The following is an 18791-nucleotide window of genomic DNA, read 5'->3' on the forward strand; positions in this document are numbered from 1 at the left end:
GAGAAACATCATGGTGTTTATGTGTACCGTGTACTCACTACTAAGGCAACTAACCTATGAAGCTATGCTTGGTAACGAGTGAGTAAAAGAATGTTCTTTCTCAGACTGTAATGACAATGGACAGTGAGTTCACACATTAACAGGTTTTCCTGTTTTAACTGGCCGTATTGAGGGTAAAATAGGAGGATTGTGTTTTTCCCCCCCCGGTTCCCTGGGGACTTTATCACCTCCTATCAGACATGTTGTGCATTAATTGTGTCTTTTGTGTGGTAGGGATACGATGTAACTCTCAGCTTGATTGCTGAGGTTGTGCTAAATCTGCTGGAGAAACTTATTTCCTAAAGGGAAATTGGTTTGGTTGCTGTCATGTGTGTTTAGCAAGGCCTGTGGTCGATACTAATCAAGAATGATGTATTCTCTCATTGTGATGATGATGGGTTGTGTGTGTCATGTGACCTACAACTGGGTTGTACTGGCCACAGAAGCACATGTGTATGTTGGACCGGGGTTCTTAGAGCCCTCTCTATTCTGTGTTTTTCCTTAGTAAAAATCAGATAGCAGGTTAGCTCGTGCGCTGTGTGGAGCTGTGAAACGCTTCATAGAGCTGACTATGACTGTGTCATATTCTCTTTTTGTCGTTACGTCGTATCATGGGTGTGGGGTCGTAAAGGGGTGAACTGGTAACCTTTCCTCTCCCCATTGTTCTGTCGGTCAGGGGTACACCCCCTGTCCTTCAAGGTTCCCGTCACGTGGCGGTTCGGCACGTTACGGGGGGGGGGGGGGGGGGGGGGGGAGGGAGTTCCTGGTCCCACGGCCTGGTATATTGGGCGTGTGCACCGCAGGAATTCCCCCGCCATAGAGTACGTCACCGTGCGCGTCTCTGTTGGTAGGACTTCCGTGTGCTGTTCAGGTCCATGTGATGGATCTGTTTTCAGGGGGGGTGGTCAGGGCTCCTCCTCACCAAGCGCCTACTCAGGCCTTCTGTGAGTTCGGACTCCTTCTTCCATGTGATCCATGTGAGGAAGCCTCCATCAGAGTACAGAGCCTTCCTCCTCAGATTGTCAAAGTGAGTGGACCCTCTAGAAGGGTCCTTTTCTATTGTATGTATATTCGATTCAATTCGTTTATTGAGTGTGTATGGGTTCGGTGCCTCTTCCCCGGAGGCCCTAAAACCAGTTTTTTACATGGCTCAAGGTGCAATATATTCTTTTCAATCTGTACAGCTCGCGTGGGAAGTCTCTCTGGGGATCCCCGTCTCTTTCCTATGGGAGGGTGGTGGGATGTAAAAATGTGAACATTTTTTACCCCGGCTGTGTGGACTGGGATACATACTGTTGATGCTTCCTTCTTTCTATTCCAGAAGTGTTGGAGTTAGGGAGTGTCACACCCCTCTTGTCGTTCCCCTGGGCGCCTTGGGGATTCAATGACAGGTCTAAATAGCCTGTTCATTGATGGGGGTGTGTCCCGACGCACGTATAGTGCTAGCTCGCTGTAAACAGGCGATTGACTGGCACGCCTTAGTTGCTTGTGGTTGAAACAGCGTTTTTATAAAGCAACTGAGATGGGGGTTTTTCCTCTTCCGGTGACCACATCCCATGACCTGGGTGGGTTGTCGACGGATCCTCGTTCATGTCTGGGGGATGATGACGGGATGGATCTGAACATATGTAGTGGGGTCTCACGCCCTTGGGGTGGGCCACCAGGCGCGGTTCGTCCCGACGTCTGGGTGGCGCCTTCTTTTCATGTTAAGATCAACACGCATATCTGCCCTTCTCCTGGAGTAGGCATGTCGGCGTGGTTAGGGCACGGGACTGGTTCTGGTCACGCTGGTCCAGATCAGTTGAACCCGTTGTCCGCCGGGGATGCAGATCTGCTGTTCTGGTACCCTGAGGGACTTGGGCTTTTTTCAGGGGGAAAAATGCCAGGTCGGTCTGGGTGTCACAGGGTTAAGCGCTATGGAGACCCTGGTTGGGTATGTTTTTACTCAGCACTGTCGTCATGGCTTACAGCCATGCCATTCTGTACGCGCTCGATCTCGTCGGATCTCGGCCGCTACACAGGTTGGTCCTGGTTAGTACTTGGTTGGGAGACCGCCGGGGAATACCAGGTACGGTGTGCTTAGGGGCTGGTTCTCCATTGTTTTTCGCTCCTCTCTCACGCATGGCGAAGAGGGGCCTGTGGGGGTGGTTTTTTGACCTCCTCTGGTGACCCTGTGCTTCCCGTACCGCCAGGCCCGGTCCGAAGTGATGTTTGCGACCCGTAGGCCTGGGTTAACCCTTTTTGGAAACTGAAACACTTGTACTGCGGTATAGCCGGTGTATACCCGCAGGTGTGTTTTGGAGTTTTTTCTTGAGGGGTTATAGGAACAACCACCGCATTGGGTAACACCGAGGTGGTTGATTCCCTGGTGTGTTGGAGCAGTGTCAACTCCCGGGTTCACCGGTTGAGGGTGCCCCTGCACGTTCATGACGTCTGCCAATCGTGTCAGCCTTCTCTGCCTCGACCCCTCTGGGTGGGGGTTGTTAAATGGAGGCTTGGTCATGCAACACCGCCAGCTTACGCTCCTTCCGCCGGGGCGGCTGTGTTCAGCTGTCCCCTCTGGCGCCTGTCTCGTCCGCAGTCTCCAGGCTAGGGTTAACAGCCTGTTGCCTGGTTTTTCCCCGGTGCGCTGCCTGCTTCCGTTGGTTAACCTTTTTTGTGTGCTTACGGCCATGCTGACTGCCTATTCTGCAGGGTCAGTGTGCCAGGCGGTGTACTATTGGGGGGACGGGGCCCGCTCGGCTTACTGGCCTGGTTGGTTCCGCCTGGGAATACCAGGTGCAGTAACTGAGGGGCCTTTGTCCGAATACGCTGGCGATGTGGGGGGCGGGGCACTACGTGCCCACCTGGTGGGGTCTTGATGCTGGCATCATGGACTTCTCCGGGCCCCCATTCCAGGGAGTCCAGTCCTTTTGGTGGGTCTGGGTCTTCCTTCGTGCTCCGCTGCTACGGCCTTGCCACGGGGTTGGGTTTGCCCTTGACCCCGTGATTCTGGGGGCAGTAACGAGGTTGTTCCTCCGTTCGTTCCCGGGTGGCATGCGGGTTGTGCGTGTGTGTAGTCGTGGGTCAAGCCACGGTCTGCTCACCCTGTGCGTTGAGTTGCTTGAGTGCCTCTTCGCACGGTCGGGTCCGTCGCCCTCCCGTGACGTCCCTAATAGGGGGGCTACCCTCCATTAGGGGGGGTCGGGGGGGCTCGGCCCTCCCTGTTCTGATGGTTTTGGGGGGCTGTCAGCGGGGTGTATTTGTCAGCCAAGTGGCTCCGCTTGGCCTCCCTTGTGCAGAAGGCGATGCCAAGCTAAGCCACTAACGATACAGAACGTTAGGTTATGACTATAACCAAGTTCTGTTAGTTAGGGGCGATGCTTGGCATCGGACGCCGCTGCAGCCCTTGTCCTCACCTTGTGGTGAAAGCTTGGGAAGGAGGAGAGCAGGTGACCACACACCTGCTTATGAAGGTAAGCTGATGAGGGGTGTGGTCAGACTAATACTGGTATTAGAGGTACATTTGTGGTTTATTCAGTACGCGTGCACGTACGCGAGATAGTGCAGAAGGCGATGCCAAGCATCGCCCCTAACTAACAGAACTTGGTTATAGTCATAACCTAACGTTATATACACCTGGCAGGTAATGACATGACAGGAAATTACATCACGACGCAGGTGTGCCTGTGCATTGTGACCAAAGGGATGACCTATCAAAGTAGAGTCCATTCATAAATCCACAAATTATACATATATATATATATATATATATATATATATATATATATATATATATATATATATATATATATATATATATATATATATATATATATATATATATATATATATCAAAAACAAAACAAAATTACCAGAAACTTGATATATAACATATAACATGCCCTTAGTTTCTAGGGCTAATTGAGCCCCTTTACATATTTAATTAAATAGTTCCAAATTATACATTGAGCATCCTTGAGAAACATACCTCTTGTTTAGAAACAACAACATAATTAAACCAGAAATAATAATGTAGGTATAAGGTGCTTAAAGGAAACAGGTTAAAACGTTCTCCTCATTCATTCCTCTAGGTTCGATGCAATTGAACAGGTGGATATAATAACATTCATGTTGCAACAGCAACCTGTGTCTGTCTCCACCTCTCGCGGGCCTGAGTACTAACTCTAGTCCCATATATTTGAGATCGTTGACGGTATGTTTACACTTGGAGAAATGTCGAGCTACCGACGACTTGACATCTGAATTTCTCACTGCACATTTGTGTTCACTGATTCTTGATTTAAAGGCTCTAGTTGTTTTCCCCACATAAGAAAAATTACTTGACAAATAAATGTATTCACAAAATGGATTATCATCCAAACGTTATTGAAGCCTCCCGTCACCTGTACGTAGTCAGTACTGTTAATAACCGCAGCGATATTGAATGTGCGCATATGCCCTACGTTATATGCGTAAATGTGCGCTAATACTCGACAGTACTGAACCAGAAAAAGTATTTAGGAGCACATTTTTGGGGAGAGCCCTACAAGCTACATGCACACTTCCTTTTTTTAAATTTTTTATCTACTTTTTCTCCCCATTTTCTATTTTTCTCCCATCCCAATTTCGTATTATCCAATTCTACCCTCCCCTGTCTCGAACTTTGTTAGACCATGCCTCCCACTGGTCGGCTGCAATGTGGACCAAGCCTTGCATCACGTGTCCCCTCCGGTACACGAGGAGGCAGCTGTTGCATCTTTTCACCTGTACAGCGCGATCTCTCAGTGGCGAGGAGTAACGCGTGGGAGGCTCACGCTGCCCCCATTGCTTCCTGATTCTGCTGTACAGGCGCACCAACCGACCTGTAGGAGTCGCTGTCCACAACGTCCGATCCCCACCCACCGGCTTTCCCACCCCCTAATACTGCCAATTGTATTAGTATGAACGACCAGCCAAGCCGGAAGCAACACAGAGAGTTGGGCTCGAACCCAGCATCTCCTGCGTTAGTGGCGAGCGCCTTGCCCACTGCGCCACTTAGCCGCCTGCACACTTCCTTTTGTTAGTGTTACGTTCAATCCTACAATATGGCTCGTTTAGGCCTTGAACATAAAGTGGTGGACACAGGACAAGACAGGAGTTATCAAAAATAACAATATTTATTCGCACAGCTAATTTAAATGGACAAAAAGAGTGGGGAGCTGGGTGCTCCAGACTCCATAGTTCGATAACAAAAATAATGCGCAAAAGGAAGAACAAGCCAAAAATACAATAAAGCAGTGAGAGCAGGTGAGACGCTGGAGAGCTGTGACGAGGACGAGCTCTGTGAAGTGAGGACTTGACAACTGCAGCCTGCACTCTGCTCTGCATTTGTAGGGCGTGGTGCCTCATCACCACACCTGTGATCAATTAGAAAGCGGCCATTTTAAACACAAGCAAAATGACAACAGAAAGAAAACAGTGTGTCAATCAAACCACCCATTAGTGACAACACACTACTACCACAATGTGAATATGCACCACAGACAGTAAGTATCCCTCCACCATGTGAAAGTAATACGTAACAGTTAGCAACCATTCCTTTGTAGCTTTCCAAAGACGCTTTGTAGCATTCCATCTGGTGTGATCCTTCCAGAAGCTCTGTAATCCAGCTTGGAAGAGCAGTGTCCTTTTGGAGCCTTTATAAAACCAATATGACTTACATATTAGTTACATATGACTAATAGGAAAAATGTATATAGTATTTGATGTGTGATAAAATCTCACTTCCCATCCCTCCCCCTGATTCCCAAGACTTGGGGCGAGCACATTTCTGAACCCTAAGAGCTTGTTCATTATTATTCTGCAAAGTTCTGTGAGATTCAATTTCCGTTTTTGTTTTCCATTTAGTTTATATAGTGATATAACTCTAATAGTCTGTATACATTCATGTGACATAACTCTAGCATAGATATTCAGAAAAAAGATGTATATCACTTCATTTAGCAACACAGGGTTAAGGTTATGTATGCATTATTAAACCAGGCAAACCTAAAATAGGAAGATAAAATGGATTAGACTCCAGAGGGTTTAAGGAGCTACCGTGGCACAAATACAGCCTCTCTCTCTCTCTCTCTCTCTCTCTCTCTCTCTCTCTCTCTCTCTCTCTCTCTCTCTCTCTCTCTCTCTCTGCCTCAGTTAAAACGAGTTTCCATTTTAGAAAAGGAATTTTGCATGACTTAGGTGTATATTCTCTCTTTGATGCCCAGCCAGAGTGGGAGTCGGAGGGAATAGTGCTGAGCCCAGCCTCCCCCCGGACCCTCGCCCCTCTGCTAAGTCCACAGGCGTCGGGCCTGTTTACCCAACAGAGTCAGTGGGACATAGAATCCTAAATCTCTTCCCCTGCTCACGCTCCACTGGCCCAATGGACCTATCTCTCGAGGCCCCGCCCCCTCTTTTCTCGATCCTCCCAATTGCGACCGTTGCTTCCGAGAGTCGTGATTGGGAGGATCGAGAAAAGGGGGCGGGGCCTCGAGAGATAGGTCCATTATGAACTCGACAACAGCGGCCTCCGCCAGGAAATACCACTGTGCGAGGAAGTGAATGAATGGGGTCTGAACACACGCGAGGAATGAATGAAGCATCACACAGGTTTTGTGAAGTGACTCTCTCTCCAATCATCAGGCTGTGTAATAAAGGGATTTTGTTGATTACTCTGCAAACAAATGGCATTCCTTTCATTGTGACCATTATTTTTCTTCAATAGAAACATTCCCTTTCAGCTGAATGCCAACCAGAGGTCCTCCTGCTGGGAGAAGCTGCAGCTGCTCTGTGCTGACAGTCAACACGTTTTGCCTGTTGAATTGTATTGATGTTAACCATGTTATTTCTTCTCTCTCTCCCTCTCTCTCTCCCCCTCTCTCTCTCTCTCTCTCTCTCTCTCTCTCTCTCTCTCTCTCTCTCTCTCTCTCTCTCTCTCTCTCTCTCCCTCTCTCTCCCCCTGTCTCTCTCCCCCTCCCTCTCCCCCTGTCTATCTCTTTCTCTATCTTTCTCTCTCCCTCTATCCCTGTCTGTCTCTCTGTCTCTCCCTCTCTCTCCCTGTGTCTCCCCCCCCTCTCTCTCTCTCTCTCTCTCTCTCTCTCTCTCTCTCTCTCTCTCTCTCTCTCTCTCTCTCTCTCTCTCTCTCTCTCTCTCTCTCTCTCTCTCTCTCTGTCTACCCCCCTCTCTCTCTCTGTCTCCCTCTTTCCTGGTTTCTTCCCTCTATCCTCCTGTGAATCGTTGCTCATCCTATTCAGCAGAAAAGTACCTAAGGTATGTGTTTCATCCATCTCCATTGCTACACTAGAGCCGCTGGCTAGATACAGTGTCAGCAGAATTCAATAGTTTTCAGTAGGGATGCACCAATACTGGTATCAATAATACTAATACTGGCATAGTACATCTGGCTAGGATATTGGTATCGGTCATTTCCCCAATACTACAATCTAATAACAACAGCCACATGCAATAAAGCATTTTGAGTTAAATGCTCTAATCAGTAAAAGCAATGGATCGGAAAGGTTTAGTTTAGTACTCAGAATCCATATCTGCATCCCTAATTATGTTACGGCCACAGATACCGCAGTAGCAGGAATGCGGCACAAGCGTCAGCGTCCCCGGTTCCGTCACGCGGTTTCCAGGAACACGATGGTCGGTCGAGCCGAACTCACGCTGCCTCGAGCGGGTTGAAATACTGATCCGGTTTAAGGACCTGGGTTACCCCCCTTTTGGAAAATCTGTTCAGCGGGAGAATTTTCTAGCAACAGCTGATGATATCAGACAGGTCCAATGCATGCAGTCTGACCACGCAACATGGTTATTAATGGCAGCCATACTGTGCAAAGACCCTCCACAGGTGGCAGCGCCACCATTACACATCCATTCATACTGCTTTTCAGGCATACAATTAGCATAAAATAAGATGAAGGTATGAGTGACGCATGACAAAAAGCTGAATAATATACTACAACATACTACAGAATATATTACATGTGATCCAAGGAGGTCTACCAAACATCTACCCTCATGGACTTCCTTCCATGTAAAACAGTTTCACCACCTCCCAATATTTGCCCAACATAGACAGGGTTTGAGTGGATAATCCAATCTGGGTCTCTGTGGAAACATAGTCCCTTCTGGAGTGTTTTCCTCGGTCTGGTCGGTCAGCGAGAGCCGGATGGACGTCCGTGTGAATGTGTCAGCGCGCTCTAAGATCTCGTGAACAGCCACAAAGGGCCCCACAATGAGGGAGAGGGATGAGCACGGACACTGGGCCAGTGTGTGTGTGTGTGTGTGTGTGTGTGTGTGTGTGTGTGTGTGTGTGTGTGTGTGTGTGTGTAGCATTCAAACGCCGCATTGTTGGAGCGCACCCCCACTCCGCCCTTGACGACACGCTGGTGTCTAGCTCAGAGACGGTTCAGGCCTCTCGCACACCAGGGACCAGGGGGGGCTTTGTGTTCGGCCCCTGGGGCCACGCTGCCTGCAGACAGACTGGGGAATACTAGCAGAGAGGGCCACGAGCTGCGACGGTCCCCGGGGCCCGTGAACCTCCGCTGCTTTCTATAGCACAGCAACAGCACTATAGCAGAAAACACACGTCTTGTCCGCTGAGCCATACGTGCGCTCCAATTAGTCCAAGCGGGGTAAGCGGAGGTCACGGTCCAGTCACCTCCGATGATTTTCATGCTGGTGGAACGTGACAAGAAACGAGCGCTGTTCTCTTGAACTCACCTTCGTCATTATATTTCCATGGCTGATTTAATAGTAATTGTCCTATCGGGAATGATTTGTCGATCGGTCACACCCAGAGGCCTGGGCCCCGGAGATTCGACCAGAGGAGATTTAAAAGCCCCGGTTTACCAAACCGGCCTTAATTGAGAATGATGGCACTTTTGTTTCCGTCTGAATGGCACCCACTCACTCGTCTGAAGTCACAAGAGGAGGTCTCGCTTTCAGACCCTTCAATGACCTCAGTCCTTCCCGTGGCTCACCATGCGGAGCAGCGGCTTCCCCCTGGTCCCGATACCCTTTATTACGATTAGAAAAGAGTTCAATCATCTTCTGCTCGGACGCTCATGGAGGGGAAAGTGTTCTGGCAGAGGCCCGGCGGTGCGGCGATCGCCAACAGAAGCAACGCGTGCAGCTGTGTTTTGCTTTGTACCGCAAGACGGCGCGGAGAGACGCCGGAGTGATTCACATTATTTCTGCGAATTTGGAGGAAATCTAGAAATGTTATGAAACTGGACTTGAAGCACACGTTGCTACATTGTCATGCAGCGAACACACACTATGCGAGATGGGCGACACATAGGAATACACACACACACACACATGTGCATTTATTTTGGGTCGCCGATTACATTTCCTCTCTGGAAAATGACCCGTCTCTGTGTCCTTCTCCCCCAAGGGCAGCGGGGAGCAGACAAGGGCTGCAGATCTGTTCTGCATGGGTTTTTCCATTGGGTTTATCTCTTTTTCTGGAGGGGAAACCCTTGCGAGCACGGGGGGGAGAACATGCAAACTCCACACAGAAAGGCCCGGGAGATACCCCCACCTGGGTACCTGGCAACCCGGCAACCTGGTTCCCAAGCGGGAATCGAACCCAGGACCTTCTTGCTGTGACGTGACAGTGTTAACCACTACACCACCGTGCTGCTATGTGTTATGTGGCCTGGTCCGGGATGGCTCACCAACTCCATATTATTTCCCTGTATATCGAATGAAGACTAATTAATCCGGATCCCGCATACAATACATGCCAGTGCGAGACTCACGCATGCAGGTCTCAACAGCGGGGAGGCGAGACTCGTAGATAGAATAGAATAGAAATACTTGAATCATCCCGAGGGAAATTTGGCACTACAAATCACTCACAGTAAACATTTAGGTAGACAAAACAAATCACGAATAAGAATAACAAAATTGCCTAAGAATAAAGAATAAAATAAGCCTAAGAATAAAATAATAATAATAAAATCAAATAAAATACGGTCCGGGATTCACATCTCCTATGTAATGTATGTACATTCTAATATAAATATACAGTAAAAGATGGTAACTGTCACTCTGTGCTCAGTGATGCAGTGAGGCACAGTGATGCATTGTAAAGTCTGATGGCTGTCGGGATGAAGGACTTCCTGTGCCGTTCAGTGCTACATTTTGGGAGTGTTAGTCTAGCACTGAACATGCTCCTCCTGTCAGCCAAGTCTGTGTATAGTGGGTGGGAGGGGTTTTCCCTGATGGCATGGAGCTTAGCAAGGCTCCTCCTCTCCGCCACCATTGCTAGAGAGTCCAGCTCCACCCCAACCACGCTACTGGCCTTCCTGACCAGCTTATCCAGCATGTTTGCGTCTCAGTCCGCTGCCCCAGCAGGTCACAACGTACAAGAAGGCGCCCGCCACCACCGACTCGTAGAATATCCACAACATCCTTGTACAGATGTTGAAGGATCTCAGCCTTCTGAGGAAGTAGAGTCGGCTCTGGCTCTTCTTGTAGAGTACACATGGGTTTCTATAACGGGGAGTCGAGACTCATACATATGGGTTTCTATAACGGGGAGTCGCTTAGTAAGCAACGTTGGCTCATATTGGCCAAAATAAACAAAACAGTCTGCAGTACAAAATATGTTAGTGTTTCATTTCAAACCTTTATTTAAACTCGAAAAGGCAACTGAGGTTTCCCTCATTTACAGTCATGTCGAATGTACATACAGAAATAAGCACAAAAAAAGCATATAAATTCACACAGCATATAAAATCAATGAAATAATGTACAACTTGATTGACAATGGTTGGAGACAGATCAATGTTTTAAACTGCAACAGAGGGGAGAATCTCAAGCATTAAGGACTGTTGCAGTTCATTCCATGAGCCAGAGGGGCATCATAATGAAATGCAGATTTACCCTGTTCTGAGCAAACTCTGGGGATCTTAAAGGGGAACTATTTTACTATTTCTTTCACTATTTGGGCACTTTTACACAATTCCTGTGAGTCTATGGAACACCTCTGTAATATATATATTTTTTTATTCATTGTTTTGTATTTCTAATCAAGTCCTCAAAAACAGCATTTTTCTACCTCAAGATCTCGAGCCGTTTTGAGCCTGGGCTCCTAAACCACTGCGCCGCGTCATGTTCGCCTGAACATTAACATGCAGCGGTGACTATATGACATCACATATAGGCACATTTTCAAACGACTCAGTTCAGTGAGGGTGAATATTGTGAGAGGAGAATTGGAAGAATGCGCCAATATGAGAATTTTGAGACATGGATCATATTAATATAAGTTCACATAGCTAGGAAACAATGCTAAACACTCAAAAAGGCCATTTATAAGATAGTTCCCCTTTAAGGCCCAGCCTGTCACTTCCACTATCGGTCAGAGTCCTGCCACCTTCAGAAGTTTTCTGATGACTCTGCGATAGTGGGATGTATAAAGGACGGTGACGAGAGGGAATACCGGGAACTGGTAGTGGACTTCGTCACATGGTGCGATAAAAACCACCTGCAGCTAAATGTGGCGAAGACCAAGGAACTGGTTGTGGAGCTGGGGAGGAGGAGGAGTGCACCTGTGACCCCCGTTTCCATCAGGGGAGTTGATGTGGACATGGTGGAGGTGTACAAATACCTCGGTGTGCACATCGACAACAAACTGAACGGGTCAAAACACACAGAGGCACTGTACAAGAAGGGCCAGAGCCGACTCTACTTCCTCAGAAGGCTGAGATCCTTCAATGTCTGTACAAGGATGTTGAGGATGTTCTATGAGTCGGTGGTGGCGGGCGCCTTCTTGTACGCTGTGACCTGCTGGGGCAGCGGACTGAGAGCAGGGGACACAACCAGGCTGGATAAGCTGGTCAGGAAGGCCAAGTTTCAAGTTTCTTTAATAGTTGTCATACAGAAGTACAGAATACTTTTATACAAAATGCTTCTTACTGTTACGCTCCAGAGACTGTGCTAGACAAGATAAGTATGAAATAAAATAAGAAATGAAATAAAATAGTATAGCATGTAATAGAAGTAAAAATAGAAGTCACAGTGTTCAGTATAGACATATGTACAATGTTCGATGCAGAATAGAAGTAACTGAGTTACCATACAATATACAATATACTATGCAATGTACTAATATACAATACTATATAGTGCAAAGCAGAAATGGGATGAAGTACAATTTAGGTACAATTTACAGTAAGGTGTACAAGTTGTAGTGCAAATCCTTTACCAATAAATATAAAGTGTGTTTAGGTGATCTAAAGTGTGGAGAGTGGGTGCTGCAGTGTGTTGTTTGTTTAAAGTGAGTGTGCGCGTGTGGATGTGTGTGCTGTGTGCATTTGATGGTTGTTGCATAGTGTTTATTGTTTGTTGAGCAGCCTGATGGCCTGGGGATAGAAGCTTCTTCTGAGTCTTTCTGTGCTCGCCATGAGACTCCGGTATCGCTTGCCTGACCGCAGCAGTTCAAAGAGGCAGTTGTTTGGGTGGCTGGAGTCCTTGATGATTCTCTTGGCCTTACCCCTGCACCGCTTGTTGTAAATGTTCTGGAGGGTGGGAAGCCCCCCTCCAATTGTGCGTTTAGTAGCGTGGTTGGGGTGGAGCTGGACTCCCTAGCGAGGGTGGCGGAGAGGAGGAGCCTTGCTAAGCTCCAGGCCATCAGGGAAAACCCCTCCCACCCACTATACACAGACTTGGCTGACAGGAGGAGCATGTTCAGTGCTAGGCTCACACTACCCAAATGCAGCACTGAACGGCACAGGAAGTCCTTCATTCCAACAGCCATCAGACTATACAATGCATCACTGTGCCTCACTGCATCACTGAGCACAGAGTGGCAGTTACCATCTTCCTGGACTTAGTTCGAAACAGCACTGTGCAATACTACACCTACTGTAGACCTCAGTATATTTTTACTGTATTTATTTACTGTATATTTTATTCCATTTTTATTCTATTTTACTCTACCCTTTTTTTTTGATCCACTTTTTCTCCCATTTTCTATATTTTCTCCCATCCCAATTTCGTATCATCCAATTCAACCCTCCCCTGTCACGAACGCTGTTTCTTGCCTCCCACAAGCCGGCTGCAATGTGGACTCGTCATACATAGCACAAGTCCCCTCCGGTACTTGAGGTAACAGCAGTCGCATCTTTTCACCTGCGCAGCTCAATCTCTCAGTGGCGAGGAGTAACGCGTGGGAGGCTCACGCTGCCCCCGACACTTCCTGATTCTACTGCGCAGGCGCACCACCCGACCTGTAGGAGTCGCTGTCCACAACGCCCGATCCCCACCCATCAGTTTCCCACCCCCTAATACGGCCAATGTGTATTAGTATGAACGACCAGCTAAACTGAAAGCAATGTGGAGCGCTGGGCTCGAACAGGCAAGCCCAGCGTCTCCGTCATTCGTGGCGAGCGCCTTGCCCACTACGCCACGTAGCCGCCCACCTATTTTACTCTACTCTTATCCTAGGCAACTTGATTTGATTCGTTTTATTATTCTAATTCGTGACCTGTTCTGTCTAAATGTTTAAATGTTGAGCGATTTGCAGTGTCAAATTTCCCACGGGATAATAAAAGTATTTCTATTCTATTCTAGACTAGAACGAGTTCCATAGGTTCCAAAATTCCATTCCAATAATGTAATGATGTAGTATAAGGAGGTAGCATACTAATAAGGGCCTTAAAATTACAAATACCAGTGTTTGTTGAGCCTCTCCATCAGTGAGGACCAGCCAACCTCCTCATAAAGGACGCAGTGATGAGTGTCGTATCATTAGTGATGAATCTGAGGGCAGAGTGATAGACAGAGTCCAGGGATTTAAGGGTTCAAGCCGCAACATGCCTATAAATTACATCACCTGTTACATGATATCATCTCATTCTGGGATTGAGGGCTTCGGTCGGCGAGGAAGCTACACTTTCCCAGGGCCCATAGTTTCGGTGTCGTCCACTCGCGGCAGGCTCAGAGATCCACGCAGGTGCCAGTCTTGACACAAGGGCTCTGTGTTACTGAAGTGTGAAGGGCTGAGGGCCAGTCTACCAGCAACAACTCCAGCCCTGTTACCCTGGAGACCAGGGTCACTGGGAGCTGGAATGTCTGCCGGGGAGCGCTGACCCTGATTTATGAATTCACTTAAACTCCGACCGCCAAAACGGCAAAACAGGCCCAGCTAACATCGGCGCGGTCCTAACAACCATTACCTGGGATGGCACTTAGCGAGAGTTACTCGCACAGACGAGCTCAATCCCGCTGATTTACTGTAGGGTGGCGTGACACAGCACAATAAGCCCATCTTTGTGACTCTAGGTGTCTAGATAGACCACTGGGAAGGGGGCTCTTGTTTGTGTGGGACCGTACATGCTTACTGTACATGCTTAGTGCTTAGTAGAGATGCTTACTATACATGCTTAGACAAGTGTGTAAAATGTGTCTATAATAGCATGTACAATAATGCTGTATACACCGTAAACATTATTTATTCTTACCGCATACGTATATATCTATCCATGTCTGTACATACCTACATAATCCTTAGATACCTACTATATCTATATCTGTACATATCCCCTACCTACTCTTACTGGTTACGCTTCTGGCCACAGTGGCCAGTATGACTTACTACCATAGTTAGTGTCTTTATACCTGTACAACTCTGTACATACATCTGATTAGCACTATTATTCAGTAGTACTCATTTATATATATTATACCCAGTTTAATCACCTGTACAATGTATATTACTACATTTGTATATAATATACAATGTAAGGTCTGTTACATTTGCACTTTGGTTCGATGCCAAGCTTATTTTAGTTGTACTGTACTTATATAATGTATAATGACAAATCTGATTTTAATCTAATCTTATCCTCCCTATAGGTGTTTGCCTTTGACCACTGTTTCTGGTCCGTCGATGAGTCCAATGCTCCTAAGTACGCCGGTGAGTCACAAAGTGTTCGTGTCCACGACACTAATCCCCTGTTCATCATAAGGCTGTCCCCGAAGCCTGTTTTTGGGATTCGAACTTCGTCAGGGTTTTTCGAACGAACGTTCGAACCTTCGTTTTTAATTAAAACGATTTTTTTTAAATAATAAATACAACATTTCTAAATAATATATATTTTTAAATGTTCTCTTTTTTTAAATATCCTCAAACTAAATCCTCAATTTGAATAAAGTGATTAATCTGATTAAATGAGTTTCTTTTTTATTAAATCAATTTTCTTTAATGAATATAGCAGTTTTTTTTAATATTATAATATTAGTGTAGCCTAATCTTTATCTGCAACTGTGAAGAAAAACCCCATTGGTTTAAACAGAATGAATAGACACATAATAATATATTTTTTTATAATTATTTTTTTTAATAAAAAATTCAAATTTTGATTTAGAATTCGAATGTTAACGTAACGAACGAACGTTCGAACATTCGGGCTCAGCCTTAGTTCATCGCCACTCATCACCACTAAATAACTCAAAACACACATCTCTCAAGCGGTTAGGTGGCGTAGCGGAGATTGCGTTCGAATCCAGCTCACAGCTCCGGGGTTGTCACCAGCTTGGCTGGCCGTTCACACTAATACAATTGGCTGTATTAGAGGGTGGGAGAAGCTGGCGGGGTGGGTCCGGGTCGTTGTAAACAGCGACTCCTACAGTTCGGTCGGGGCGCCTGCTAAGCGCGGATAGGACCTGAGTGGGATAGTGTGATCCTTCCACACGCTACGCCCTCTCAGGGAGGATCCGCGCTGCCAGGTGAAAAGAAGCGGTTGATTGGCTGGACGTGTGTCGGAGGAAGCACGTGATAGCCTCCACTCTCCCAGATGATCTGACTGTGGGGGGTAAGTGCGCAGCGACCAGGAAGGGGACTGGGAATTGGCATACGACGGGATGGGAGAAAATCGGAGGAAAATGGAGGGGGAAAAAGATAAAAAAAAATTAAAAATAAAAAAAAACACACATCTCTGGTGTTGAACCAGCCAGCAGAGATCTATGCTACAGTGCTTTAGGAGCGCGGCGGTAAAAGCCCATCCTTCATGGAAATGTATGTTTAACATTATGCAAAGCCATGGAAATGTATTAGCATTTTTAAGTAACTCTTGACCTCCACATGCCAATCTTTAGCCTCCCGGGGTAAGAAATGGGGCCGCTAGATGGTGAGGACACTTGTTGAGTTATAGAGCTGCTGGTCGCAGATAATAAAACAATGTTTGGGGGGTGATGGAGATGGAGAAAGTGGTTCCGCATGATGCATGTTAGACTAACAGTACACATTGTGTATATATATGCAATGCAAAACCAACGAATGTCAGTGGCATACTTCATTTGACAGTAGGGCTGTCTTAAATACTTCGAAGCTTCGAAGCTTCGTTCGATGGGCATGGGATTCGAATATGAAAATAAAATTAGAATATATAAAAAAAATTATAAAAATCTATTTAAAAATCTATATATATATATTGTGTGCAAAATCAACTCTGCCTCTCTTTGTTAACTACAACAAGCAATGCTGTTTGTTATTTAAGATGAGGTCGGACTCGGCACTGACAGATTTGTGTTCATTGTGCTACTTTTATAAAGCCTCAAATGACGGCTTACAATATTTTATGAAAGCAAAGTGTTTCGTTTGTCTAAGATTTTAAAAGGTTTAAACTTTACAGCACTGACAAAGTTGAACAAAGTGCTGTACAAGTCCCACAACAACAACAACAAAAAAATATATATATCTTTAAAAAAAAATTATTTATCTCGAAGCTTCTAATTAAAATCGAATCTCGGCCCCGAAGCTTCGAATTCCAAAAGAAAATTCGAAGGTCAGCCCTATTTTACACATCATCACATTTACATGTCTTGCTGTGGACGCATGCAGTCCCGCGTCGTATGTCCCTTCCTCACACTCCACTGGTGAATACAGTGTCTTCAGTCACACTTCAGCTCACTAATGAGTCATGCTCAGGAAAGCTTCCCTCGCCTCAGTCCTCTTCCATATAACAGGGGTTATTAGGACCAGTAGTACAGGCTGCATTTACATAGTCATTGTCGGGTGTCTCTGTTGCATTGTATCATATCCCTCCCATTTTTAGATGGAAATGAAAGGCTTGTGTGTGTATGTGCGTACGCGCGAGCGCGCACGTGTGTGTGTGTGTGTGTGTGTGTGTGTGTGTGTGTGTGTGTGTGTGTGTGTGTGTGTGTGCTTCACGCTGAAGCGCCCAGTGTCCAGTGTAGGGCTCGTCTGAAGCCGCCCAGCGCCAGTGTCCAGTGAAGGGCCCAGGCGACAGCTTTATTTAGCTCATTAAACAGCTGCCCCATTCACCAGGAGCATGACAACAGGCGACACAAGATTTCTCTACATGGCCCCAGCCTGTTTCCACACGAGCAGACAGGAATCTGCCACCTTCATGAATCAGCTTTTTTAGTTTAGTTTTGTTTTAGTTGTTTTTTGTCCATTTCAATTTAGAGAGGGAGAGAGGAGATGAAGAGAGGAGATGAAGAGATGGTCTTTAAAGTAGATGAAGGACATTACCTTTACGTTATGATACATAGCGTGACATTACACTATGTTACATTACGTTACATTTAGTGCTGTCAATCGATTAAAATGTTTAATCGCGATTAATCGCATGATTGTCCATAGTTAACTCGCGATTAACCGCAAATTAATCAAATTTTTTTAATTTTTTTTTTATCTACCTTAACTCTTTAAATGCCATGCCTGGTTTTCCATTTTACCGCTTGAATGCCACCATCCGCGCCAATGTTAACGTTAATATCGCCTAATCTATGTTTTAAATTATGGCTATGTGTCTAATCTGCCCATCGCATTATCAAAGACTATGTTCCAGACAGTGCTGTGAAGGCAGATTGTTTTTTTATCGCGTCGTTGCCGTTTCAGAGCAGTTAGAAAAGCCCCCGTTTTGATATAAAAAACAACTCATTCTGGAGCATTCTATGAAAATCGTCTTTTAGTGGAATATTCCACAACGTTGATATTCGTCGGCCTTTTTATGAATCGTTTTCAAATAAACGCTAGATGATCAATATTATACGTGCACGCACGCACATTACGGCCGCGCACGGACAATCGCCTTGTTGATTTCCTCTCGGACTTTTACAGTGGAAACGAAAGAAGAGATTTCACAAAACAGCTTATAACTTCATCAAAATTACTCTGATTATCCTACCACTGATAACATAGAGTCCTTACCTGACATCAGATGGTATCCAACTGGTATATTCCAATTCCTGATCACCATTCGAAAAAATCGATACGTGTATGGATCCAACGCGACACAGTGGTTCTCCATGATCCGCGGAGATCTGAGGCTCCAGAATGAACTCTAGTAACCCCGGCTGGATCAGTGAACTGGAAAATGTGGAGTACCGGATTTTTTTCCCCATTCATTTTCATTGAGTCCATTCCAAAATCACTTATGTCATCGGGGAGACGACAGGGGGCGCTTTTTTCCACAGTGATCACCGGCGCAGCTCGGCAATACTCGGGTAGGCTCGGGTGATGCAATAATTTTTCAGATCGCAAAAAAAAAAAAAAAAAAAAAAAATCCGAGAAATCTCGTGAGTGGCTAGCAACCACCTATAAAAAAACACGAGAAATCTCGTGAGTGGCACTGAAAGAGTTAAACAGATCTTTTTCAAGTTCCAAGTTTTAATACTCTTATCAACATGAGAGTCAACAAATGCTTGCTTTATGCAGCCATTTAACACAAATTCAAAACAGAGTGATGCACAAAATAACTTAAAAG

General features: G+C 46.1%; 1 protein-coding gene across 6 annotated transcripts in view; it reads left to right on the top strand.

The window, feature by feature from the left end:
- Positions 1-18791, top strand: part of kif13a (kinesin family member 13A) — a 151099-nt gene that overhangs the window by 38375 nt on the left and 93933 nt on the right. For all 6 annotated transcript variants that reach the window (XM_084336220.1, XM_084336222.1, XM_084336221.1 and 3 more), the window contains exons 3-4: positions 7293-7308; positions 14914-14974. In XM_084336220.1, the coding sequence (XP_084192346.1) occupies positions 7293-7308; positions 14914-14974 (77 nt within the window). The remainder of the gene's footprint in view (positions 1-7292; positions 7309-14913; positions 14975-18791) is intronic.

Source organism: Notolepis coatsorum (assembly GCF_963971535.1).
Source record: "Notolepis coatsorum genome assembly, chromosome: 19".
NCBI classification, from domain to species: Eukaryota; Metazoa; Chordata; class Actinopteri; order Aulopiformes; family Paralepididae; genus Notolepis; species Notolepis coatsorum.